A 27,769-nucleotide genomic window follows, 5' to 3' on the forward strand; every position below is an offset into this window, starting at 1 on the left:
ACTGTCTTGCCATTATAAAAAAAGATAGCAGTATAACCTGTGAGTTGAAACTCTGCCTGAATGTTAGTGAGTCCTGAAGTCCTCTAGATTGCGATATGTACAATGTAAATTGGCCTGATCTGAGCCACCGATAAAATGGATTGGTCACATGAGTTAAGACTGTAAGGTTCTCAGTTGGTGCAATTTGATGTTGAGTATTGTTTTACAGGCCTTTTGAAATGATTTACATTTCAAATGTGGTACACATGGTCCTGCATCGAAGCACCCATAAAATGACTCAAAATTGAGCTTCTTGAGTTCAAAGAACTGTTAGTTCAAAGAACTGTGTTAGTTTTCACACCAGCAGAATACATTCTTAGGTTGCCCCCTTTACTGGTTAATGAAACATTTATGTGGTATTTGAGAACTTGCAAATGCCATGCTATTTGCATCAACTTTGTACAGATGGACAGACGTGTACCCAGACCTTTTGTCCCACTTTCGGATGATGTTGGCTTTTTTTATTCACAAAGTACACTGTAAATAAAAACAGAATTTTGTCACAAACATTGATTTTTTTTTTTGGTGCGGTTTACAGAATAGTGTCGTTTTTACATGGTAGTAGGCCTTTATCTTCAAACACCATGATTCAATTGGGATTTGGTCAGTTATTTCTTAATTCCAAGGATAGTAGCCATCTTAGTATTAAATAGCAGTATCTACCAGCAAGTTGCATGAATGAATGCCAAGTGTTAGACCTATTACAGAATATTACATTGACCAGGCAGACTAATTTGTGAGGACTTTGAACACAGTCATCAGTGTTGGTCAGAGCATGCCAGCCAGTTGGTTATGTGGTGGAGGCCAGCCGAAACCGCACTTAGTTTCTCAATCCATTGGCTGGCAGATGCCCATAAAGTGTGACCCTTCACTCATGGCGTGGATGCTAACTGTTGGGTGGTTAAGACTTCTTTACATACTCATGTGACGCCGTAGCAGGGTTGGGGTCAATTCAGAAAGTAAACCAAATTCCTAATTGAAGAGAATTGGAATTTCAGTGTACATCCTGAATTGACTCCAACCCTGTACCATAGCATCTTGGGTGTATTTAGGGATTGGAAAACACATTATTGCAGATAGAAATGACACGATTCCCTATTCAGACAATTTCTGTTCTACACAACACATTTCTATCTGAACGTTCTGCAACGTTGCATCCTCCTGCACAGGCCGCTGATGTGGCACCATGCATTTCCGACCATCTGTTTTTCAGTTTTGTTCCTCAAATCACCACAAGGAAGGAACGGATTCATATCACCACATGGTAGGGTTTACCATACACAATAAGTATTGTAAAAGGGATAGTTTACTCAATTACAAAATGACATTGGTTTCATTACCATGTAAGCAGTCTATGGACAAGGTATTACAGCAATTCCTGCTTTGGTTGAGTTTCTCTGGCACCATTTTAGCATTTGTGGCACAAATCCCATTCATGGGACTGATATTAGAATTATTCATGCATCATGTCCAAGTCATCCAAAAGTATCTCAAGTTAATCGTGAAGCTCAAGCTCACTTCTCGATTATTTGAACGTGTGAAAAATGCTGATATCGGTCCCATGACTTGAATGGGATAGCGCGTGGAAACGGTGCCATGGAAACTAAACCAGAGCATGGATTGCCGTCACACCTGCTTACAGGGTAAGGAAACATATTACGCTATGTAGATTCAAGTGACAATGAGGGAAGAAGTGTTAAGTTACCTGAGGTAGCGTGCTGGAAACACCATACAAAATACAAACTTGCGAGGTAAACCATATAGACAACAACAATGAGAAATCATGTTATAAGAATCTCTTATTGTTCTTAAAGGGACAGAGGTATACTCTCAACTGACCTGTCTTGAATATACATTGATTTGAGAGAATGCAAATGAATGGATTACACCAACAATTTCCTGAGTGGTTTACGCCACACGTATATTTGAAATACTGAGAATAACATTAAGAACTCAAACCTTTGTCTATTCCTTTTCAAAGGGACATTGACTTACCATAGGCTATATGTCAAAAGGAAAAACGAACAACATTTAGGCAGTTGCTGGCAAAATATTAGTAACATAAATTAGTGTTGTTCATCTTTGTAGAAGACATTCTATAAAATTCTCTTTACATGGATATTTAAATTAACATTCTGAATACAGCTTTGAGAAGTTAATATTTTCAAAATATTCCTTAAATCTAACATTTGTTTTATTTCCCATTTCCTGGCGAATTAGCATGTTAAAAACAAATTGATATGAACATTCCATAAACAGCCTATGCCGGATAAAACAAGTGCAACTATACATTCCTTATGGTTCAAGATTGACAGGTTTGATTTTCAGATGGATCCCATTGAGTGAGCGGAGCACCAGTCTTGGAATCATTTTTGGTTTCTTCATTGGGTCCTCGGTCAGCTGATATCGCTTGAGTGTCTGTGCCACCACCACCTTCATCTCATTCATGGCAAAGTTCTGCCCAATGCAGTTTCTATAGTGGGAGAAGATATTGAGTCAGTGAAGTGTTATTTGTACATATCACCAATGCTAGTCCTGCACAGTAGGCTATACATTTGAAAGCATTTAGTTGTAGAACTACTGTACATTCACCCTGTGTAATAAATAAGTTATGCAGTAAGACTATCAAAGGTTTATAGCTCTTTTACATAATAAAACATTACCATATCATCAGACAGAACCTACAGCTCTTTGAAGTGAGTTCAGCCTGTGTCTACTCCACAGACCTATAATAACTACTGTTGTGTCAGAGGGGGATGGGATCTAGCCTGATCCCAGATCTGTTTGTGATATTTTGGTACTTTCATTGTCATGCCAAACAAGACAATACAAACAGATCTGGGACCATGCTAGACAACATATTTGTCCCCCTCTGACACAACAATTGGGGTTAATATAGTTAGGTTGAATCTAGGTCACAGGCATCAAGGGACCGCAGGGCTCCAAAATCCAGTCAGGTAAATGAGTAGCTCTATACTTCCATCCTAGTCCCAGACTAGTAATGTGAGAACCAAATCCTGCTGCCAATGCTGCTCTCTTAAATAGTGGCATTGGTGTGGTAACGAACCTCGGGCCGGCAGAGAAGGGGACAAAGGCATGGGGTGATCTTTTTGCAGAGTTCTCGGGCAGAAATCGGAGTGGGTCGAATGCCTACGAGAATACAAAATAAAATAGAATAGTAAATTGAAACAGTGGGAAAGACTGTATAGGTAGACAGCTGGTCCCAAATATGTTGTCTTGTTCATAGTCACTGCAAACATGACCATATGAGTTGGCAAGACATCACAAACAAACCAGGCTGGTGAGACAAACTGCCACCAGGCTTGTATAAAGGGGCCTTGAAACAGGTTTCAGTTCCCTATTGTGCTCTCCCTGAATCTTATAGCGATAGATTAGTCAAAATCAGACCGATGGGCTTACTGCTAGGTCACAAGGATTTCATTACAAACTAACTCAGCAACAGCCTCATGTTGTGTCCTCTATCAACACTGCAGACCTTTGTCCTCTGTGGCCAGAAACACAGGATTTTATGACGCATGTTCGTTCAGCTGTTCAAGCGAGCATTTCTTCTACTACTAATCATTAATTATATTAACCCAGTTAAATGTTCATGAGAAAATGGTGTTTATAAAGATGGTGTGCATACGTTAGGATTCTCCCAAACGGTCGCGTTCCTATGAATGCCAAAAATGCTGGTTCCAACAAGACAACCTAGAGGGAGTAAAGAGAGAGAAATTATATTTCCACAGTGTTAGTGCTTGACATCTGTTTTGTTTCCTATGAACAGAGTGATAATATTGTCCATGCTGCAAAAGGATGCATCCGCTGAGGCAGAAAGAGACACCATCTGGCAGAGGTGTGGACTCGAGTCACATGACTTGAACTCGAGTCACAAATATGATGACTTGCAACTCGACTTTAACACCAATGACTCGTGACTTGACTTGGACTTGAGCCTTATGACTCAACCTGACTTGATACCATCCCCAAGCCCAAATGTTAAAAATTATGCTATTAAAAAAAGCGCATCAACTCTTCATTTAACGATTACAGTTTGAATCGGACAGCAGCCAATCAAATTGTGCCAGCTGAGAAAAAGTTGTGCGTGGCAATGCAGAGGAACGTCGGCGGGTGAATTCAGATGGAGCCCTTGGAAAGATAATACCCCAAATTATTATTTTCGGATATAAAGACGACACTGTATCAACAAAAAACGGATTGCAACTTGCAAAACATGCGGGAAGAAAATTACAGACGGAGGTGCAACAATTTCCAACTTTGTTCGACATTTGAAGCTGCACAAATAACGGTAAGTCGTGGCTAATATAGCAGACAGCTATATATTTTATTATTTTACTAGTGTAGCATGTAGGCTAATGTTAAATCAATGAGCCTCCACACAGTCAGTCAGTGCGAGAACGTGATCATTGCACCCAAGATTGAGCTACAACTGGCTAGGCAATTGGTAGCCTAAATCCTACCTGATGTTACTGCTGTTCCTAAAACCATTGACATATGTTAGCCTACTGTAACCACACAGAGTGTGTGTGTGTGTGTGTGTAAGGTTGGGTGATTGTGTACAAGCCTACATCGCCCGATTGCGCCCCATAGCAATCCTCGATAGTCGATAACTATTGGGGGCGGGGGGGGGTCTTTCTTATGGCTACCCATGTATTTCCATGGAAATATAACGTTTATTTGGAAAGTAATAAATATAGATATTTTTAAAAGCATTCATGATTTGCGTAAATGTAATATACTAACTATTACTCTTGTTAAAAATATGAAATGGTATTACATTTGGTGAAGAGCTGTCACGTCCTGACCAGTAAAGGGGTTATTTGTTATTGTAGTTTGGTCAGGATGTGGCAGGGGTGTGTTTGTTGGGCTATGTTCTGTTTTAAGAGGGGTGTTTGTTTAGAGTGTTTCGGGGTTTGTTGAGCTATGTTCTATGTTAGTATATTTCTATGTTTATCTAGTATGTCTAGTTATATGTTTAGTTAATGGGGTTGACCTTCAATTGGAAGCAGCTGCTCCTAGTTGCTTCTAATTGAAGGTCCTATTTAAGAGGGGTGTTTCTCTGTGGGATTTTGTGGGTAGTTGTTCCTTGTTTAGTGTTTGTGCACCTGACAGGACTGTTTTGTTCTTTTTTTGTATATGTATTTATTTGTTTCTCCTTCTTCAAAATAAAAAGAAGATGAGTATACATATCCCCGCTGCGTTTTGGTCAAATCCTTACGACAACCGTGACAAGAGCACATTATGACTCAAAGTTTAGGACTTGAGACTTACTTGTGAAACTATTTTTTATTTTACTAGGCAGGTCAGTTAAGAACAAAATCTTATTTTCAATGACGGCCTAGGAACAGTGGGTTAACTGCCTTGTTCAGGGACAGAATGACAGATTTTTTCCCTTGTCAGCTCGGGGATTCGATCTTGCAACCTTTTGGTTAGTAGTCCAACACTCTAACCACTAGGCTACCCTGCCGCCCCAAAAGAACAACGACAATGACTTGGTCACACCTCTGCTATCTGGACAGACTTTTTGTTTTTGGCAGTAATAAGCACAATGAGAAGAACATGGTGAGAATGCTCCAACAGCACCAATTCATTTGATATAAAAAAATACTAGGGGCCTGTTTCCAGGACAGAGATAAAGCCTAGTCCTGGACTAAAAAGCACTTTAAATGGAGGACCTGCAATTAACATTTTACTTAGTCCAGGACTAGGCTTAATGTGTGTCAAAGAAACTGACACTAGAAATACATAATTTTTTATAAAAAAGAGGAATAAACAACTTCCAGCTAGTCTCTACATACTAACTAGTTGGTGACATAATCACAAGGCTATACGGAGAACTGGCTCTGGAGACAAACAAACATGAGTTAATATTTAAATTGTTATAGCCGGTGACTGAGGCAAAGGTTACGGAGGACTCCATTGCAACCACTTACGGCCTCATTTTAAGGCACAGAGCCATTGTGCCTTTAAAACTATAATTTAAAAAGTCCCCCGTATGGCTTACCAGTGTCGGCGTGGGTTTGATTCCGACCCCACTGCCTGTGTGACCCACTCTCCTACCACTATCTCGCCTCAGTCCAATAAAATGTACAAAAAAAGTCCCCTTCAGTACATCACAATGCAAAATTTTTTAAATGTACACATTTACCTTCAGGCACAGTCCTCCCATCGAAGAACGTAATGGGTTTGGTTATCTTCCTGGACATCCCAGGTACAGGAGGGTAGAGGCGGAGGGATTCCTTTATGCACATGGTTGTGTACGGTATTTTACTGAGATCTTCCCTGAAGAATACAGAACATTTTCTTTATATCAATTCTCTTTTAGTAAACATGTGTGGCTCCAATCTAAGAGGAAATACAGACCTGATTTCCCTTCCTTTACTCTATCTATATCTAAAATAAAGGAACGGCTTTGGTAACTAGTTCCAAACATGGAGCCTATTGGTTGTTGTGTAGCCCTTAGCTGCAATCAATGACCAAAGGCACCCTCTTTGGCCTCATGGGTGGAATGTTATTAATATTTTTCATCATTTCATTTTTTTTTAATTTTTTTTTTATCTGGTGTTTCTATGTCAAACAATTTGGTTATATTTCAGTCTTCTGTGACGTATATAAAGTGTAATATTGGGATGCAAACTTAAAATGTAATACATTTCAACTCTATATCTGACATAGTACAGGTGTCTTCATTTCTTTAAGCCCATAACCATGTGTGTGAGGTGTATACTTTTGTTACAAAGTAGATTTGTTTAAGACCACCAAGAATCACTCTGAGTGACCCTGATTTAGCCCAGTGCAGTAAATGGTCCCCGAAGTAACAAAAGAGTAATTTATATATACTGTAGCTGCGGACTGTAAAATAACCAAATAAAACCTTGAAACTTAAATGCATATCTAACATACATACCTCCAACACCCTACTCAACAAATTGGATGCAGTCTATCACTGTGCCATCAGTTTTGTCACCAAAGCCCCATATACTACCCACCACTGTGACCTGTACGTTCTCGTTGGCTGGCCCTCGCTTCATACTCATCGCCAAACCCACTGGCTCCCGGTCATCTACAAGACCCTGCTAGGTAAAGTCCCGCCTTATCTCTGCTCGCTGGTCACCATAGCAGCACCCACCCGTAGCAAGCGTTCCAGCAGGTATATCTCGCTTGTCACCCCCAAAGCCAATTCCTCCTTTGGCCGCCTCTCCTTCCAGTTCTCTGCTGCCAATGACTGGAACAAACTACAAAAATCTCTGAAACTGGAAACACTTATCTCCCTCACCAGCTGTCAGGGCAGTTCACTATACCTGTACATAGCCCATCTATAAATAGCCCAAACAACTACCACTTCCCCTATTGTATTTTTTTATTTATTTATTTTGCTCCTTTGCACTCCAGTATTTCTACTTGGCACACTCATCTACTGTCAAATCTACCATTCCAATGTTTTAATTGCTATATTGTATTTACTTCGCCACCATGGCCTTTACCTCCCTTATCTCACCTCATTTGCTCACGTTGTATATAGACTTATTTTTCTACTGTATTATTGACTGTATGTTTGTTTTACTCCATGTATAACAACACAGTTACATGTGTCGAACTGCTTTGCTTTATCTTGGCCAGGTCGCAGTTGTAAATGAGAACTTGTTCTCAACTTGCCTACCTGGTTAAATAAAGGTGAAATAAAATAAATATCTCTGAACAATAAATTTGGACAAAACAGCCTTCCACTCCATGTCACTCTCCTCCAGCCAAATTAATGCATATCTAACATACAACATGACTAGGACAGTAAATCAGGCCCTGTATTCATAAAGCATTTCAGAGTAGGAGTGCTGATCTAGGATCAGTTTTGTCTTTTAAATCATCATGAATAAGAAGGGCGGGGGGGGGGGGGTCCTAGATCAGCATTCCTACTCTGAGGCGCTTTATGAATACAGTCCTGGACAGTAGAACCTACCATTCCATGGTTTCCCTCCCCTCCAGGGCGCTGATGACCTCGTCCCTGCAGATTTGCTGGTGCTCCGGGTTGCAGGCCAGGCTGTACAGGGTCCAGGAGATCCCACTGGCTGTGGTGTCATGGCCCTCGAACATGAAGGTGTCCACCTCCGCTCGGATAGCCTCATCCGACAGGCCCTGCTGATCCTCGTCCTGGATTGAAAACCATAAGGAACAATCAGATCCTTGCATGTTGTTTTTTATTTTATTTATTTTTTATTTTTTTGGCTTCATTTTATGGAAAAGGTATAACTCACACACCTATAGTGTTACTAGCCTGGTCCCAGATCTGTTTGTGCTCTTGCCAACTCCATTGCTTATTTTCAAGCCATGCGTTTGGCATGACAATGACTGACAAGGAGTTGGATAGCACAAACAAACTGGCACTCAGGCTATAGTGTTACCAGTGGCATGGAGAGAGAATATAATGAATAGAAAATCAACTCCAGCACACTTGCGATCTTGAGGCTACGATGAGTTTCTTTTCGAACTGGCTTCATTCAATGACATAATATACCATCGCCATTGTAGCCGTTTTAACTAATGACCTGGTTAGATGACTGCATAAATGGCATAATGGTGGATAATAGTGTAGTAGCGTAATAGAGGAGTTGTGACGTACTCGTGCGCAGAGCAGGATATCCAGAAAGTCCAGGTTTCTCTTAGCCTGTATCCTGCCCAGTTCCTTTTCGTCCTTCAAGGCTTCTTTTCGCTTTCGTATGATTTCCTCTACAAGCAGAAGGCATCAATCAAATTTTACATCAAATGTATTTATAAAGCCCTTTTTTTACATCACAGATGTCACAAAGTTCGATACAGAAACCCAGCCTAAAACCCCAAACAGCAAGCAATGCAGATGTAGAAGCATGGGGGCTAGGGAAAAACTCCCGAGAAACACATCATGGGAGAGCATCAGACATGGCAGCAGCAGCACAGCTCATTCTTATGACATGGTTATAACATGGTTAAGCCTATAGCTGTACACGAATACAAGATGTATAATCAATGGAAAATGCATACATGCTGCTTTTTTAGGGTATATTTGCTTTGTCAAATTCATACATCTAAATGTTTTCAGGGGATTAAGATAATCATTTCAACCTTCATTCACAGAACACACCTGTATGACTGTGTGCAACATTGCATGCTTTCCTGTATTTGTACCCATGTGGGCTAAGTTGGAAGATCCACTCGCTGTGGTAGGGAAAGATCCGGAAGCGGACATTCACCAGATCACTGAGCTCGTACACAGCCTTGATGTACGAGTTGGTTCCACTGAAACGAGAGAAAAACAACAGAAAAGTATAAGTTACTTCCTCTCAATCATGGCTGATAGGCAGGGCCTTGGGTTTTTCCTGATCATGTGATCTGGCCCGAAAACCTCTGGGCCCGTATTCACAACAAGTCTCTGAGTAGGAGTGCTGATCTAGGATCAGGTCCCCTCTGTCTTTATATTCGTATTAATTATGATCTAAAAGGGAAATCTGATCCTATATCGGCAGTCATACTCTGAAACTTTCACGAATACGGGCCCTGGGCCCTAGTTAAAGAACAAGAAAGAAAAGCATTAGTATTGGGTTGGGGCTTTTACGCTGACAAGACAAGATATTCAACATGGGCAGATGTAAATGGCAGATGATGCAGTGGTTAAAAACATTTAACTGACTAACCTCTCTCCCCCTTGCACTGTCTGGCAGTTAGTGTTGGAGCTGAAGGCACACTTCATAATGCTGTCCAGTGTCATGAGGCTCACATGCTCAAATAACTCAAATGACTCGTCGAATTTTGAGTGAGTCTCCCATTTGTCCTGGAACAGAAAGATGACAGACATAGTCAACTTGCACAAGATGGACAGTGACATATAGTACATCACTGTAACGCCCTGGCCATAGAGAGGGGTTTTTGTTCTTTATTTTGGTTAGGCCAGGGTGTTACATTGGGTGGGCGTTCTATGTTCTTTTTCTATGTTTTTGTATTTCTTTGTTTTGGGCCGTGTGTGGCTCCCAATCAGGCACAGCTGAAGTTCGTTGTTGTTGATTGGGAGTCACACATAAGTGCATGTTTTTCCTTTGGGGTTTTGTGGGTAATTGTTTCTGTTAGTGTTTGCACCTGACAGGACTGTTTTGGCTGTCAGTTGTTCTTGTTTTTGTATAGTGTTCTCTTCGTTGTTATTAAATTCAAGATGAACACCAACTCCGCTGCACCTTGGTCTACTTCCGACAACAGCCCTTACAATCACTCTCTTATTAAATTACCCCTTTAGCTTGTTCATGCAGAATTTCCCTCCAAATACAGTTGTCAAACTATACAGCATTCTAATACAGTTGGCAGAATATGTAACGTTAACTCTTATGCAATTCGCTTTTTTGTATCCAGAAATTCCCCCCAAATCGGCTATGGTTGTCAATCTACACAGTAATTAGGGTAGAGCTAACAAAACGCACCAGCATAGTTTTGGCAGAATCAGCCATCAGTTTGACATAGGGCTTTAAAACATCGTAATGGAAGCCAGGGGTCAAGAGTCTTCTGTGGCGGAACCATTTCAGACCTTCAGACACCAGTAAACCATCCCCTAGAGAGAGAGAGAGCACATCCTGAGAAACACCTATGTTGTACGTTCATGCAAAAGAATAGAACTAAAGAATATACATTATAACCATAACTGTATAATTGCCTAAGAGGCATGGGTCATAATGTTATTGAAAAACAGAACTGCACCCAAAAGGATGAATATTACAAAAGGCCTATTCTTAACATATCTGCAGTTAAATACATAGAATCTAACTTTGTTGGTTCAATATTTGTAGCATATGTGACTTTGGCAAAGACAATGCAACCTTACCTATCCATGGAATTAGAAATCTATATAAAAGGTCATCTTTGGGCTCTATTAAAAAAGAGAGTGAAACAGGTATTCTATCGCATGTAGTGAGATTCCATAGATAGATGCAACTAGTTTAAATAATTATGTGAGTCTTGTCGTTCCAAAGAGACCAACCTGTTGATGCCAGGATGGTTTTGACATAATCTGGGTGGTGAATATTGAGGAAGGAAACAAATGGACCAAACCACATTTGAAATGCAAGGGGGTACGATTCTCCCCATTTGACAACCTTATACATATCGGTCCCATCTTCTTTAAACTGCAAGACAACAGAGAAAACATGCACTTATATAACAAAGCAGCAAATGCACGATCATGACACCGAAACTTGCCTCTGAAGCTGATGGTACAAAGTTGCACACGGAGGAAACAATTTTGCAGTCACTCAATGTGCACTTAACGAAATTCTCATTTTAACCGAACGTTACCTCTCGGACATGCCCAAAAAGCCAGTGTTTTGGTGGTCCTGGGAATGTTTCGAGCGCCCGAATCCATTCATTCCTTTTGACAATAAGCTTAGAGATTTTAAGAACGACATAGACCAAGCTAAATATTGCAACCAAGTGACGAATGCGATAGGAATCCAGCGTCACTTTTTTCAACGTTTCAAATAACTCCATTGCAATGGACGTCTAACTGCCGAGGCTACCATTGACAACTTTTACAACACAAGGTGACGGTCTGGTGAGTGACATAACCGGGAGAAGCAGAAGAGACTAGGGTGGGTGGTTTGAGGTCATTTAGGGGCGGAGTCCCGCCTGTGGGAGATAACACAGCACTCTCTACCAATTATTTACCTTCATGTATCTAATTCTTGTTTATTTTTAAATCCATGACATCTTCAAATATTCAGCTCTACAAATATCAGAATCATGTTTTTCTCCCTGACAGTTATTATGACTGATTATAGCGCTATATTATCAGGAGAACACACAACCTTGGGGAACACCAAGAAGAGGATACTGCTGGACAAAATACAACCAAATGTTGGACATTGGCCATCAACCTCTACTATAATATAACTATAGATTATATACTGTAGTTAGGTAGCACATGTTGACTTCCTGTTAACCCTTTGATTGGCTATCCCTCTCTGAAAAACAAAATAAAGGCCAAAATCTAGGCCGAAACATACTGTATCTATACCAAAATCAAATCTAGAATCGGCTTTCTATTTCGCAACAAAGCCTCCTTCACTCACGCCGCCAAACTTACCCTAGTAAAACTGACTATCCTACCGATCCTCGACTTCGGCGATGTCATCTACACAATAGCTTCCAATACTCTACTCAGCAAACTGGATGCAGTCTATCACAGTGTCATCCGTTTTGTTACCAAAGCCCCTTATACCACCCATCACTGCGACCTGTATGCTCTAGTCGGCTGGCCCTCGCTACATATTCGTCGCCAGACCCACTGGCTCCAGGTCATCTATAAGTCTATGCTAGGTAAAGCTCCGCCTTACCTCAGCTCACTGGTCACGATAACAACATCCACCTGTAGCACGCGCTCCAGCAGGTATATCTCACTGGTCGTCCCCAAAGCCAGCACCTCCTTTCCTTCCAGTTCTCTGGTGCCAGTGACTGGAACGAATTGCAAATATTGCTGAAGCTGGAGACTTACATTTCCCTCACTAACTTTAAACATCAGCTATCTGAGCAGCTAACCGATTGCTGCAGCTGTACATAGTCCATCTGTAAATAGCCCACCCAATCTACCTACCTCATCCCCATATTGTTTTTATTTACTTTTCTGCTCTTTTGCACACCAGTATCACTACTTGCATATCATCATCTGCTCATCTATCACTTCAGTGTTAATCTGCTAAATTGTAATTACTTCGCTACTATGGCCTATTTATTGCCTTACCTCCTCACGCCATTTGCACACACTGTATATAGACATTATTTTTTTCTATTGTGTTATTGACTGTACGCTTCTTTATTCCATGTGTAACTCTGTGTTGTTGTTTCTGTCGCACTGCTTTGCTTTATCTTGGCCAGGTCGCAGTTGTAAATGAGAACTTGTTCTCAACTAGCTTACCTGGTTAAATAAAGGTGAAATAAAAAAAATATATAGAAAAATCTAACAGCAATTGCAACGCAATGGAACCAACATTTCCAATGAAGGCTGATAAGCCTAGTGACTAATGACATGCTCTTGATTAACACATCAGCTTTTGCCTTTGGTGATAACGCCTTGCAAGAAGCTGCATGCAAACCCACTGATGGAAAATGGAGATGCAGATCACATTAGTCAAGGACCCAATTTTGTGTCACTGACACCTACACCACAGCCTATGCCATTGGTTCTGAGGAAACATCTGTATGGGAGGTGTTCGTAAATGTTTATGTAAAGCATTATTTCTTATTTCTGTTTCATACTGAGTCAACTGTTAGATTTGTAACTTCAGCTTAATTTCCTATAGCTTTAAATTACAAACATTAAGTGGCAGTTAAGCCTGTAGCCTACACATTTTAGAGCAGATTACTTGTAGTTGTTTTAAATACAATGCTAAAGTAATCTGCCTCAATATTGTTTATTGTAATCATTATCGCTACCTCCTCCATAATTATTGTATTTATGGTTTGGGCCTCATTTCCAACATCAGGTAAGTGTCTGAAATTTACAAAAACATTAATATCGCTCAATACTTAGCTGAGTGAATCTACCTGGGGGTTAGAATTCTCACATATGTATTGGCCTTTATTGAAAATTCATAAGGCTATACAGTGTTTAACCTTATTGTACACTGTTATACAGCCAAACAATTAGTATACAGATGTACCACAGAAATGTAAAAAAATATGTTTTCGAATACTCATTGATTGAATTCAATTTCAATATTCAAATGTCTCTTTGGACGCTGAAAACCTGCTAATCAGTTTAATCAAACTGGACATGCATTGAGTGATTTGTTTAGACTATTTATGAAGCTGAATTAACATTATGTTGTTATTGTTTTCTATAGGCGTAAGAGAAATGGATAACTATTTCAATCATCAATCCATAATTTATTCATCCATAAACACCTTATAAACAGTACTTTCATGTAATGCTATTGTACTTATTGTTTTTCTCAATCTGTTGTAGAATCTTCAAGTCCTCTTCGCATACCGCATACCTGGCACAGTATAAACCACTGTAAAAAAAAAAAAAAATTAAGAAAGTCTGCTCTATATCTCAAAAAGCATAAAGCCTGTGTATTTAGATGTCTATACAAGTAATTTGTGACATAATTGTAAACAAGTTGCTGAAATGTGACATTTTGAACTCATCATCGAGCCACTGAGTTGCTTTCAGAACACTCTACAACGTTTCCGTTCTTGAATGCCCCATGCTCCAAACCGCTGCGCAATGTGCATGCGCGGATCTGGGTGAAACGCTTGATAACTAACTAGCTATTCTCTCCATCACATGGGCTCAATCAAGTCTGTTCCGTCACTGCTGATAGTGGCATCTGTGTAGCGGTTGCTTTTGAACGTTTGTTTGTAGCTGCCTAGCTAGCTAGTTTCAATTTAACCTTATTTAGCTTTGAGCTAACGTTAGCTGGGTTGCAAGTTAGCTTGAGTTGGTGCAGTGCAGTTTGGGAAGGAAGAAGCAGATACGCGGCAGTTTCAGGCCAAACATAAGGCAAGTATAGTGCATTTCACATTATTTCTCAGTAACTATCTTTCGGGTGAGTTGTAACACTTTCTGTCTGTAGTTTATTTGGCTGGCTAGCTAACTGGCTAGTTAACTTTGAATACAATTCTGTCTAAACTAGCTCTAACTAGCCTGCTAACTTAGCCAGTCAGGAAAGTTGGATAGGTTAGAGATGTATTCATGAAAAAAAATGTTTATAGTCACCGTTAGTCTGTAACACGAAGTGTTTTCATTTTTCCCATTGATCTAGTTAACGTTACCTGTCTGACACTGACGAGTGATGGAGGCCCCACCAGTGTCAGTGCTGCCCATCACGGGGGGCACAATCAACATGATGGAGTACCTGCTGCAAGGTGAGTCTGCCTAGGTCGAAATTCTAGCGTCTCCATTCTGTATTTGGGTGTCTGAAGCGTGGTTGGTTCTTTTAGGGGTCTTGGAAAAAACATCCAGATCATATTGAATATAAATATTGTAATGAAACAGGCAGGGAGCAGGTCTCGAACCCTCAACCTTCTAGCCCGAAGTCCAGCGCGCTATCGACTGTGCCCCAAAAGCATGCTCATGCGGCAGAGTTGATGTCCCCGCTTATAAACCCAGGGTCGTTACACTACTCCCTCCTTTCAAAGAGCGCGTCCTCACGCTAGCTTGCGACTCTACGTCTTGTAGGAACGCACACACTGGCCAAGCACACGCACTGTCGTGGATGCAAGGTCCGATCCCACTTCTGACACCAATGTAATGACACAGGCAGGGAGCAGGTCTCGAACCCTCAACCTTCTAGCCCGAAGTCCAGCGAGCTATCGACTGTGCCGCAAAAGCATGCTCGAGCGGCAGAGTCGATATCCGTGTTTATAAACCCAGGGTCGTTACAATATGTTAAGGTGAAGACCCCATACCAGCTCCTGTGCAATAATTTTTTCAATAATTGAAAAGTACAGTCTGTTTCCATTGAGGCCTTTTACGTTTCTGAATTGGCATTTCAATTCACTCTTAAAAAGTCCAAATGACAAGTTACGCTTGTAAATGTAACATTGATGACACTGTTCTGTCATGTCGCCATTCAAGGCAGCGTCTTGGACCAGGCCCTCGAAAGCCTATTGCACCGCCTCCGGGGCCTTTGTGACAACATGGAACCCGAGACGTTCGCCGACCATGAGCTGGTCTACCTCCTGAAGGGCCAGCAGGGCAACCCGTTCCTGCTGCGCGCCCGCCGCTCCCTCTCCCACCCAACAGTTCCCTGGCACCTGCGCTACCTGGGCCAGCCGGAGGTGGGTGACAAGTCCCGCCACGCGCTGGTTCGCAACTGTGTTGATGTGGCCGCCTCGCACAGCCTGCCCGACTTCCTCAATGAAATGGGCTTCCGCATGGACCACGAGTTCGTAGCCAAGGGCCACATTTTCCGTAGAGGCGTGCTCAAAGTGGTGGTGAGTAAACTGTCACGCATCCTGGTCCCTGGGAATACAGAGAACACGGAGCCGCTGTCACTCTCCTACCTGGTGGAGCTCAGTGTGTTGGCCCCCGCGGGCCAGGATACCATGTCGGAGGAAATGCGCAGCTTCGCTGAGCAGCTCAAGCCCCTGGTTCACTTGGAGAAGATTGACCCAAAGAGACACATGTAAGAAGGGGTGTGTTAAGATGAGCCTCTGTTGGCAGTCATGGACAAAGTGGAGTTTTTATTAAAATGCATTTTATTTACATGGGACTTAGTTTTGTATGATTCCTATAAGAAAGCTCTTTCCCACAGTCCTTTGTGAGACCTGGAGTTCATTAACAGAGACAATCTTGATGTGTATCTCGTACATTTGGAGAAGGACCACCTGTCATTAGGATGTTAGTAGTGTTTGAAAAGGACTTCACAGGAGGATTGACACAGCCAACATGGACGATGTGACAAATGAGGCTTTGAACGAGTCAATAAATAACAATGTTTCTATTCAGTGCTGAACACTTAGCACATTGGTTTTGTGTGACGCTGACAGTGCTTTGTTCTGTGTTGGAGATGTTTCCAGAAATGCACAGCTATAGTGTTTATTAAACATGATTTTTCTCAACTCAACTGTGTCCTCTTGGTTTGCAGCACTCAACAGATGCGTTGTGCAGCAGTACACAACATTGTGGAATGTTCAGACAGGCCAGTTTGTTCTAATCTACATTCACAACATGTTCTGACATGTAGAATAATGAATCATTACATTTTAAGTCATTGGGGCTCCGAGTGGTGCACCGGTCTAAGGCACTGCATCTCAGTGCTAAAGGTGTCACTAGAGACACCCTGGTTTGCTTCCAGTCTGTATCACAACCGGCCGTGATTGGTAGTGCCGTAGGGCAGAACACAATTGGCCCAGCGTTGTCCGGGTTTGGCCAGCGTAAGCCGTCATTGTAAATAAGAATTTGTAAAATGACTTGTGTAGTTAAAAAAAGAGCGACTTACATGAACAATTGGGTATGCCTTGCCTAAGGACACATCGACAGATTTTTCCACCGGCTCGGGGAATCAAACCAGCGACCTTTCGGTTACTGGCCCAACGCCCATACCTGCCGCCACATCATTCCAGCTCTCATACCTGCCGCCCCATCATTCCAGCTCTATTAATAACAGATATGTCTGCAACATTCCCCAAAGTTTGTCTTCTACATGTGACCCTGTTGACAGGTGCCATTTCCATTGTTTGCCACTAGGGAGCTCTCCTACTCTATTTGTAAAAACCCGGCCTTTCTGGTTAGAGCCAGTTATATCTGCACCTCGATCATCTACACAGGAGCCGTGGTTGCCATGGTAATAATTAGCCACGAGATCTGCACATCTCATCCCACAACTCTAATTAGCTTTTTCAATTGCTTAATTATACATATACCTGTGAAAGCTTTCCCTTTCTTCTTCTCACAAAAGCATTGATTTCCCTTCCCCTCTCATTTCTCTTAACCCATTAGTACCTCAATGGCAACCTGAGCGGAGGGAGGCTCTTGTATGTACAAGACTTGAGGCCTCCGGTTGTTTAATCTACAGTTATTTCAAAATGGTCTTGTCTTCATTGTATCATCTCCATTCTGGGCTAGAGATCAGTTTTCTGCTGATGCCCTCCCATATACAGTGCATTCGGGAAAGTATTCAGACCCATTCACTATTTCCACATTTTGTTACGTTACAGCCTTATTCTAAAACTGATTAAATAAATGTTTTCCTCAGTGTACACACTACCTCAGCATGACAAAGCGAAAACAGGTTTTTAGAAATTTTGGTACATTTTATTGATACACATTTTGTTTTCAGACCCTTTGCTATGAGACTTGAAATTGAGCTCAGGTCCATCCTTGAGATGATTCTACAACTTGATTTGAGCACCTGTGGTAAATTCAATTGATTGGACATGATTTGGAAGGGCACACACCTGTCTATACAAGGTCCCACAGTTGACGGTGCATGTCAGAGCAAAAACCAAGCCATGAGGACGAAGGAATTGTTCGTAGAGCTCCGAGACCGGATTGTGTTGAGGCACAGATCTGGGGAAGGGGTACAAAAAATAGTATTCAGTATTGAAGGTCCCCAAGAACACAGTGGCCTCCTCCATTATTAAATGGAAGAAGTTTAGAACCACCAAGACTCTTCCTAGAGCTGGCTGTCTGGCCAAACTGAGCAATCGGGGAGAAGGTCCTTGGTCAGATGGTGACCAAGAACCTAATGGTCACTCTGACAGAGCTCCAGAGTTCCTCAACCATCTCTGCAGCACTCCACCAATCAGACCTTTATGGTAGAGTGGCCAGGCTGAAACCACTCCTCAATAAAAGGCACATGACAGCCCGCTTGGAGTTTGCCAAAAGGCACCTAAAGGACTCTCCGACCACGAGAAACCAGATTCTCTGGTCTGATGAAGCCAAGATTGAACTCTTTGGCCTGATTGTCAAGCGTCACGTCTGGAGGAAACCTGGCACCATTGCTTCAGTGAAGCATGGTGGTGGCAGAATCATCCTGTGGGGATGTTTTTCAGCGGCAAGTACTGGGAGACTAGTCAGGATCGAGGGAAAGATGAACAGAGCAAAGTACAGAGAGATCCTTGTTGAAAACCTGCTCCAGAGCACTCAGGACCTCAATCTGGGGCAAAGGTTCACCTTCCAATAGGACAACGACCCTAAGCACACAGCCAAGACAATGCAGGAGTGGCTTCGGGATAAGTCTCCGTAATGTCCTTGAGTGGCCCAGCCAGAGCCCGGACTTGAACCCGATCGAACATCTCTGGAGAGACCTGAAAATAGCTGTGCAGCGACACTCCCCATCCAACCTGACAGAGCTTGAGAAGATATACAGAGAAGAATGGGAGAAACTCCCCAATTACAGGTGTGCCAAGCTTGTAGCGTCATACACAAGAATGCTCGAGGCTGTAATCGCTGCCAAAGGTGCTTAAACAAAGTACAGAATGAAGGGTCTGAATACCACAGTACCAGTCAAAAGTTTGTACACTCAGTGTCACCAGCAAAGCACCATCACACCACCTCCATGTTTCACAGTGGGAACCACACATGCGGAGATCATCCGTTCACGGCAGTTGGAACCAAAAATCTCAAATTTGGACTCATCAGACCAAAGGAAAGATTTTTACACATCTAATGTCCATTGCTCATGTTTCTTAGGCCAAGCAAGTCTCTTCTTCTTCTTGTCGGTGTCCTTTAGTAATGGCTTCTTTGCAGCAATTAGACCATGAAGGGTTGATTCATGCAGTCTACTCTGAACAGTTGATGTATCTGTTACTTGAACTCTGATGCATTTATTTGGGCTGCAATTTCTGAAGCTGGTTACTCTAATAAACTTATCCTCTGCAGCAGAGGTAACTCTGGGTCTTCCATTCCTGTGGCGGTTCTCATGAGAGACAGTTTCGTCATAGCACTTGAGGTTTTTTGTGAATGCACTTGAAGAAACTATCAAAGTTAACATTTTTCGCATTGACTGACCTTCATGTCTTAAAGTAATGATGGACTGTCGTTTCTCTTTACTTATTTGAGCTGTTCTTGCCATAATATGGACTTGGTCTTTTACCAAATAGAGCTATCTTCTGTATACCACCCCTACCTTGTCACAACACGACTGATTGGCTCAAATGCATTAAGAAGGAAAGAAATTCCACAAATTAACTTTTAACAAGCCAAACCTGTTAATTGAAATGCATTCCAGGTGACTACATAATGAAGCTGGTTGAGAGATTGTCAAGAGTGTGCAAAGCTGTCATCAAGGCAAGGGCGGCTACTTTGAAGAATATTAAATATATTTAGATATTTTAACACTTTTTTGGTTACTATATAATTCCATAAGTGTTATCTCGTAGTGTTGATGTCTTCATTATTATTCTACAATGTAGAAAATTGTAAAAAGAAAGAATAATCCTTGAATGAGTAGTTGTGTCCAAATGTTTGACTGGTACTGTATGTAAACGTGATATTTTTTTTATATATATTTTTTTTTGGGGGGGGGGGGGGGGGTCATTATGGGGTATTTTATTCGGGGGGGGGGGCAATTTAATACATTTTAAAATAAGGTTGTGATGTAACAAACGTGTAACTAGTTTGTCTAATGCTCAAACTGCGATATTTTGTTTTTTACTTAACCATAGTCAGACGAACTCAAGGTTACCATGTTTATTCTCTGCGTGCAGTTTGCATATCATTAGCTTAGCGCATTTGCTGGAAGTCTTCCGGTACAGTAGCCAGCTGTGGGGAAATAGACATTCTAACTACTCCGAGGCTGGGTGGTTGGTCATGTATAATCTTACAAAGCTAAACATACTGTAGTCATCGATATTTTATGAATGACTTACTTTTACTGATCGTAAGAAATAAGAATCTATCCACTTCCTTATTCATTCTCCGTTATCGTATAGAGATTGCAAAGTTGTATCTGTCCCATTATGGTGTCTGTGAGCGCACGGGCAGTGCCATTGAGACCGATAATGGAAAAGTAGGTAAGTAGAATAATGACCTAAATTGTGAAATCTCGCAGGGCACTGTCCCTGCTTTAACTGAGCAGGCAGTTCAATGTGAAGTGGTGACTGTCTGAAAGGAGGGTTTGGGAAGCAGGTGGCTGTCTACTCCTTGACTTATTGCCATGTCAGGGTTGGTGAGCAGTTTGACGTTTATTGTCATGAATCAGAACTGTGGGATTTCGGCTAGATGGGCCAGCTGCAAAGTCTAAATTGTCTGGTAAAAATTAATGAAAACAAAAATAGCCTTTTCGGCCTTAATTTAAGGTTAGGCTTAGGCATTAGGGTTAGGGCCTGCTTCACAACATGTTTGTCTCCACTTCCATTTAGTCTGTTTGTAATTATTCAAAAACAGCCCTTTTCTGTGCACAGTATTCCAGAGTGGCTGATTTATCAATGAAAGTACAAGATAGAGACACAGCCCTACTTACCACTTTGACCAACAACCAAAACCAGAGTCATGGTCCTAAGGACTGAGTCTGGTGTTTTCTGTTACCTATAAAGTGAATTATATATTAAAGAAGCAGATGCCTCTTGCCCAGGGCTGTTTATGTCCAGCCCATCATACACATTCTGCTGGCTTTATTCCACTTAAACTTGTGTTTAGTAGCCTGATCTATGGTCATGAGCCCCCCCCTCTCCCTCTCCTCCGCGCTGCCTGGAGAGCACAGCCAGGCTAATCAGCTGCTTGGCATTGGGCCCTCTCAGCCATTGTGGATCCTGCCAACCAATGGCTTCTTCTTGTGCTAGTGAGTGATTTAACTCACTGCTGGAGGCAGAGGCCAAGCGATGGAACCACAGTTTCTTAGAAAATAGAATAGAGTTCCTCCCAAAAACCAGATTAGACAATGAGATAATTGTAGTAGCATGACCTCATGGGTTGCACACAGTCAATAGTAATGCTCATCATTTGTAGTCAGTAGTAAAGCGTATAGCGATCTGTGGCTCAAGCAGAAGGTTATGGGCATCTCATATACTACCCCTTTTAAGAAATAGGAATCGTATTAATCGAGGATTGTCAGGATAATGTACTTGCAGATAATGTACTTATATGCCCATTGTAGAGGAGCATGGACATTAGCATGACCTTTCCATTCCTCATCTCACTCTCCATGACTCTAATAAGTGTGAAATCAATGCGTATTCCCCAATGCCATGTTCATGTATTTGACAACCAGAACACACATCTATTCCACCTTATCATCTTCTGCCACCCAAAGAAACAGCCTAGTACGGGAGAATCTTCAAGGAGATTTTTATCATCCAGACAGTGTTTAACTTGTAAATAGGATTAAGCGGGCCAGTATCGTATTAGTTAAACCTCTCACTGTCGGAGCCCTCGAAACAGAGGAGAGAAGCTGTTACCTGCGCTCCACTTTTTTCCCATCTCCTTTCCATTCTGCTGCATTCCGTCTTAATTATAGCCTCTTGGCTCCACTCATCTTTGTGCCTCTGAGCATTATGTTCATACCAGGAGGGGCCTGTGCCAAGATCTGTGCCACAATAAGCCTGACTCCTTGCCCAGGGCAGGAAGTATTTAAGTCAGCCTAAATTGGGCCGGTGCCATAGAGGGGGTGAAATCCAGACTTGCCTACTCAGGAACATTCTTGATACTTGGAAAGGAAAAGGAGCCTCTCTCCTTCCTGTGTCATTGGGAGCCCATATGCTTGGTGAGGGAGGCAAACTGTGACTGAAGAGGAGGGAGGCGTTTTCCTAGGACGGACATTGGTCTCCCCAGGGCCTCCTTGTGGCTCCTCCAACTTCCAGTCTTCTACTCATCCCAGTACCACCAGAGCGACAGGGGTACATGGCTCACTTATGTAAAGTTGTGAGGTTACTGGAGGTGGGAAGAGGAATGATGGGTGGGTCTTGGCTGTGGGGAAGTGGGAAGGAACCCTTTTATTTATTTTTAATTTTTTGTAAGTGAATGAAATTCTACTGTGTGCTTCTTCGGTGTGTCAATTTACAGGCACAAAACATGCCTTGTGCTGTTGTGGAGCAGCTCTCAGCCCAGCTCTCAGCCCAGCTGCCCCGCTTGCGGCTGAAGTGGTTCGTTGTGGTGAACAGGCTTTTCTAAGATCAGCCACAGAGAGCGCCTGCAACCAGCCCTCCTGCCTCGGAATGTCTGGTATGGGAACCAGTGTAAAGCAGCCTGCCTGGCTACGTCTCCTGACAGTGACAGGGCCTCCCTCTGTCTCTCCACCTCTTCCTGGCCTTCCTTCTTCTCCCTCCTTAGGTGTGGTCCTCTTCCAAAGCCTCTGGATTGGGTGCACTGTCTCTCATCACCTCTGATTAGTTTGTTCTTTGTCTGAGTAGTTGTTCTTGTTGTGAGACATGTTATGCAATGCTGGCCGAAACTCCATAGCTTGGAAATTGTAACTTTTCGGTTTCTGTGAAGAGTGGATATCCACGCCCCGCGAAAATCTAACTAGCATAGTAAAAAAAAATCCCATAAAATCTGTCTGTTAAGGTAGAGATACAGTATTCGTTTTTTTGGTTGCATGGGCTGCGTCTCAATCTACCACATCCGTTGATGTCGGCCTTCATCATCTGCGGTGAAAGGTGGCAGAGCTACAGCGGTATTTGTTAGACTAGGAGACATCCTGAAAATCGGTCTTCTCACCAAAACGTCTGTAGCGTCCGAACGGTTTGGCCTAAACACTAATATGACCCCTCTATGGAAAGGTGACACTCTCACGAACACGTTGGTTGTTTTGCTCTAGGATGCCCACAAGACTCATCTGAAAAAAGGTGGTTCAATAAAATTAATTTCTTGATTTTATATATCTCAGATATAGGACAGACACTTCAAAACAAACTTGCTTTTGATTTATTATATTTAATTATTTATCTGTTTATCCATGTATGAATCTGTTATTCAATGCGGTTCTATGGGCTAACAGCAGTAAGGCCAAATTCAATGTTTCATCAAATATAATTGTTCGTTATTTTTTGATACCCAAAGGGGCCTTACATTTCTAACTCAAATGGCTAAATGATCCTTGGTATGAATATCTTAAAACAATTCCTTATGTTAGCTTAGTAGATCGCCCCCAAGCTTAGACTCTGAGCGGTTAATTAATTATTTAAATTAATATGAATAAAATGATTTTATGTTCAGAGGTTTTCCTCTATATTAGCGATATAATATTATGACTGTGTTTAAATGGATGGGCAATATTTATTGGTCATACCATGACACACTATGACATATCCTTCCAACTCACACATGTGCTACATTTGACATGTACAATTTCACAACTGTGACTGCATTTTGTAGACGTGACTGTGCAACTTTAAATGTACTTACTGTAGTAGGTGTGCTGGGTGGGGATTTGGTAGACAATCTCAGTTTGAACTTTAAATAGATGTTTTTGTGGGTTGGGATCTTTGTGGCCACTTATATCACTCAAGGAATATGTGAGCGCGCATAGTTTTTTTTAATGTGTGCTGTCAGTCCCTCAAGTAAACAATGCTATTCGACCCACCATCTAGTATTGTCCTCAGAATCAAAAGCTTCTGCCAAAACCTTCAATCATGGGTAAAATGATGTAGAACATTGACAACCCCTTTTACAGAACATATAAATGCAATGTGAAGTAATTCACAGGTGTGTGTGTGTGTGTATGTAGCAATGACTGTGGGTTGGTAGTGTAGACCTACCTATCACATAACTGGTGCGTGCAGACATTCCGTAATGGCCACGACATTGCCCAACTACTCACCTGATCCTGGGTTGGTTACTTCATTAGACAATGGGCGGCAAGCCAACATGCAGTCTACAGGTCCACCCTAAACAATTTCAAGATGGAAGATTACATTTTATTCCTGACGAATGGATTTTGTATTTTTTTTTAAACAGATATTTAAAAGTCACTGCCCAAAACCTGAATCTATCCTGTATTCTATTGAACACTGTATTAATGAGCAACCCATGTACAGTAAATTAGATGTGTCCATGTGTGTAATAACTGTAACAGAATTGTAAAGCAAGTTTTATTTATTTGGTGAAAGTACAGTATGGGTCAGATATGTTGCACAGCGTTTGGGTATATGTTTTCCATTCCTGTGTGGTTAAAAATGCGTTATGGGTTAGGCAGCCCCTATGTCTATTTTTACTTTTCTGGTTTTATGTAGCTTATAGGGCTAGTGTCTGTTTTTCAAAACGCTAACCCATATGTTTTCAGTTAGACAATGAGAATGAACACCAGAGTGTCTGATTTCTCTATTTCCCTGACTGTTAAATTTTGCAAGTCTGGATTACTAATGATGTAAATACCCCAAGTCCGTGATGACTCTTTGGTTTTGTTCACCCTTGACTACTACTGTCAGTGGCAAATGTGTGACGCAGACGCACCACCAATACAATTATAAATTATCAGTCAAAATAAACGATACTACATAGATTACGCCATTCATCTGAATTAATCCCTTATGCCATAAATTCAGCCAATGGACAACGTGGTATGAAACACGATAGCCAATCGCATCTAAGCAACTGAGCAATGCGCCCGCCCAGCTGTCAATTTGATACATGAGGAGGCGGTGCCATACAGTGAGGCGTGGTCGGAGTCCCCTCGGTCAATGTAGCAACTGGTAGTTAAGCACACATGGGTCAAACACGGGCTGCCACTGGGAGTCTGACATCCTCAACAGTCATGCCTGCAGCGTAGAAAGAAACAGGCTGCTGTAACGCATCGAAGTTTGGCAAATGCGATTTTAGAAAATTATGTGCTAAATTCTGTGCTACCTACATTTTTTCCAGTGATGGGGGGAATAGAACAAAGATAATTGAACAGCATGTAGCTATTGCATTTGTTCCTCACTCATATCGGATTATAATCTGGGGTTACCTAATCTCTGGTAATCTGAACTAAATCTATCTAATTGTGGTAGAAAACTACACTCCCGCTGTTCTGGTGCACCATCAGAGACGCTTTGCGCATCAGTTGGTCTTTTTGGACACCATGCCGCCAAAAAGAAATTATCAACTGATTCTCCAAGACTGATCATAAGGACATTAAGAGAGTATATCTGCACCAAATTCTCGTAAGAGTGAAATTAAGGCTAATTGGAATCTGGAGACCGAAGGTCGCATTAAAACGCGCAGCAGCTGCTTTTCCAGAGATTAAGAACATGTAGCATATTTTTCACGTTGAAACATTTTATTTGCCATGGATATTTTTCTAACGTTTTATGATGGGGTTGATATTATATGTGAGAGAGTTCGGGCCGGGGTGTTGTAAGCGTGTTCTGGGAGTAATGTGCGCATCATCCAATGGCAGCATCTATTCCACACAACAGCGTCAGCACGTCATCAGTTCACATCTACGAAACGAGTTTTATTAAATGAGGACATGTGAGGGGATCTGAGAGTAAGAAAAACAGATTGGAGATTAGATAGGCTGCGTGTTAGAAATACTAGAGGCGAGCAAGACGTGTGATAAATCATTTCATCAAGTGGACAAGAACAGACCGATGCTGGACTGTGCACTGTCTGGAAGAGTGTCGCTTTTTAAAATACACATGCGACTCGATTTTTGTAAAAGTATCATTGCAATTGAATTCGGAATCGTTTGTGTGTGACTGTGAATGGATTTGCATTTTCCAGCCTTATTCCGTGAAGACTGGAATATGTAATGTACGATAATCACACATCATCGTTTGGCTGTGCTGTCTGGGCAATCTTGTTGATTTAAACATTATTCCTGTCTATGTTTTGGCGGATTCTTTCGACGGCTCTCTGTGCATCTCCATTCTCGTTATATGAGGTATCATCTGTTGCTGCAGCCGGATTAACTGACATTGTCATGCATTTGGATCGAATTTAGCTGCTGGACATGTGGGCAATCAGCAATTCATAATTTCCCCAATTGAACATGTTTTATTTCAGGTAAAATGGGAGAACGATTATTGTTACTATTATTGCTACTCTTATCGTTACATGCGGGTCGGTGATAGCCTACTGCAGACGAGCCATTCAAAATCGTCCATCTCCACAGCAGCCGGCTTCTCTGAGATTTGATCGTTACTTTATTGAATCAGACTGTAATATCCCCGTCACGATACGGATTTCGGCTTGAAGTAGGTCTAGTATTGGAGACAATACGGGAATTGTGGAGGTATTGCATTTCTTTCTAACCCGGTTATTCCTTCACAACTGAGGATAAATGTTGATGATGGAGGACGACGAATTAGCTCATCAGGTTGATTCGGATTTCGAGCCGCAAAACCGGCCTCGCTCGTGCACTTGGCCACTGCCTTGTCCGGAGGATTTCCCCGAAGTACTGGAAGTCAATGGGGGTCTTCCACTGACCACCATCAAGGTGGAACCAGATGACAATCTATCCGTTTCAGCGTGCAGAGCGGGGAGAATGGGTGGCACGCCGACGGAACTGAAGCATCCAGCAGTCGCCCCTGCTCCCATCGGCGCGACGCACCCATGCTTGGCCGGCGCGGCACTTGATGTGACTGGACAATTGCGCAAAGCCAAATCCTCGCGGCGGAACGCATGGGGTAACCAGTCGTACGCGGACCTTATCACACGAGCCATTGAAAGCACCCCTGAAAAAAGACTCACGCTATCACAGGTCTACGATTGGATGGTCCGCTATGTTCCCTATTTCAAAGATAAGGGCGACAGTAATAGTTCAGCTGGATGGAAGGTAAGCGCATGTCTACAAATGTTATAATAGGAAATACTTTATGTCGATATTAAACACACCAGAAGTCTCAATCAAGACAACATTGGGTAGGCTATACCTTGGCTATAGGCTACATTTGTGCACATATACTGTGTATTACATTGCCACATGTCACACTTTAGGGTCGTTACGCATGAATGGTGCCATGTAATTATCCCTCTCGTCAATGGCACCGATCAATACATTACTGTAGCCTACCATTGACAGCTAAACGGTCTGGAGCTGGGTAGAGGTTGGAGAAGCACTGTGCATACCTTCATAATTCCATCTTTAGTTTGGCTACATGTATACAGTAAATGAGTAACCACCCCCTTTTCAAAGTCTATGATCATGAAAATGCACACATGGCAAGCATTTTTATATTGGTTCCTTTGGTTTCTCTCCTCTCTCTCACACACTATTTATATGTGTGTGAGACGGAGGAATAGACCCTAGACAGAGGCATATAGCCAATAAAAATCTGTTTTCACTACAAATATTTGTTGTACACCTACTGTATAGTCTCTTTTTAAGGT

General features: G+C 42.0%; 3 protein-coding genes and 1 long non-coding RNA gene across 4 annotated transcripts in view; 3 read left to right on the forward strand and 1 right to left on the reverse strand.

Moving 5' to 3' along the window:
• Positions 1–1,820: 1,820 nt before the first annotated feature.
• On the reverse strand, positions 1,821–11,671 carry LOC106583306 (cytochrome P450 4B1). The gene is made up of 12 exons (XM_014167350.2): positions 11,368–11,671; positions 11,054–11,198; positions 10,898–10,942; positions 10,500–10,627; positions 9,726–9,862; positions 9,176–9,330; positions 8,678–8,784; positions 8,018–8,208; positions 6,209–6,342; positions 3,686–3,750; positions 3,107–3,189; positions 1,821–2,512 (listed from the first exon to the last, which is right to left on the reverse strand). Exons 1-12 carry the CDS (start codon positions 11,557–11,559, stop codon positions 2,335–2,337), a joined length of 1,560 nt encoding a protein of 519 aa, XP_014022825.1. The 5' UTR covers positions 11,560–11,671; the 3' UTR covers positions 1,821–2,334.
• Positions 3,659–10,248, forward strand: LOC123729521 (uncharacterized). The gene is made up of 2 exons (XR_006761161.1): positions 3,659–4,348; positions 8,044–10,248. It is a non-coding gene; the product is annotated as an uncharacterized lncRNA (long non-coding RNA).
• A 1,332-nt stretch (positions 11,672–13,003) lies between the features above and the next one.
• LOC106583308 (mediator of RNA polymerase II transcription subunit 18) lies at positions 13,004–16,635 on the forward strand. Its single transcript, XM_014167358.2, has 3 exons — positions 13,004–14,572; positions 14,835–14,937; positions 15,650–16,635. The coding sequence occupies exons 2-3, from the start codon at positions 14,865–14,867 to the stop codon at positions 16,201–16,203; spliced, it is 627 nt and encodes a 208-aa protein (XP_014022833.1). The 5' UTR covers positions 13,004–14,572; positions 14,835–14,864; the 3' UTR covers positions 16,204–16,635.
• A 4,955-nt stretch (positions 16,636–21,590) lies between these two features.
• The window catches only part of LOC106583301 (forkhead box protein O3), a 41,215-nt gene continuing 35,036 nt past the window's right edge, over positions 21,591–27,769 (forward strand). The window contains exon 1 of the mRNA XM_014167342.2: positions 21,591–27,215. Coding sequence (XP_014022817.1) covers positions 26,721–27,215 — 495 coding nt within the window. The 5' untranslated portion in view covers positions 21,591–26,720. The remainder of the gene's footprint in view (positions 27,216–27,769) is intronic.

This window comes from Salmo salar, chromosome ssa02 (genome assembly GCF_905237065.1).
Source record: "Salmo salar chromosome ssa02, Ssal_v3.1, whole genome shotgun sequence".
In the NCBI taxonomy this organism is placed as follows: domain Eukaryota; kingdom Metazoa; phylum Chordata; class Actinopteri; order Salmoniformes; family Salmonidae; genus Salmo; species Salmo salar.

Coding starts and splice junctions, on each gene's coding strand:
- LOC106583306 (XM_014167350.2), bottom strand. CDS start 11,559: ATGGAGTTATTTGAAACGTTGAAAAAAGTGACGCTGGATTCCTATCGC. Junction 6,343..8,017: donor GGGAGGGAAACCATGGAATG/GTAGGTTCTACT, acceptor TGTATTCTTCAG/GGAAGATCTCAGTAAAATAC. Junction 3,190..3,685: donor CCGTTTGGGAGAATCCTAAC/GTATGCACACCA, acceptor GTATTCTCGTAG/GCATTCGACCCACTCCGATT.
- LOC106583308 (XM_014167358.2), top strand. CDS start 14,865: ATGGAGGCCCCACCAGTGTCAGTGCTGCCCATCACGGGGGGCACAATC. Junction 14,938..15,649: donor GATGGAGTACCTGCTGCAAG/GTGAGTCTGCCT, acceptor TCGCCATTCAAG/GCAGCGTCTTGGACCAGGCC.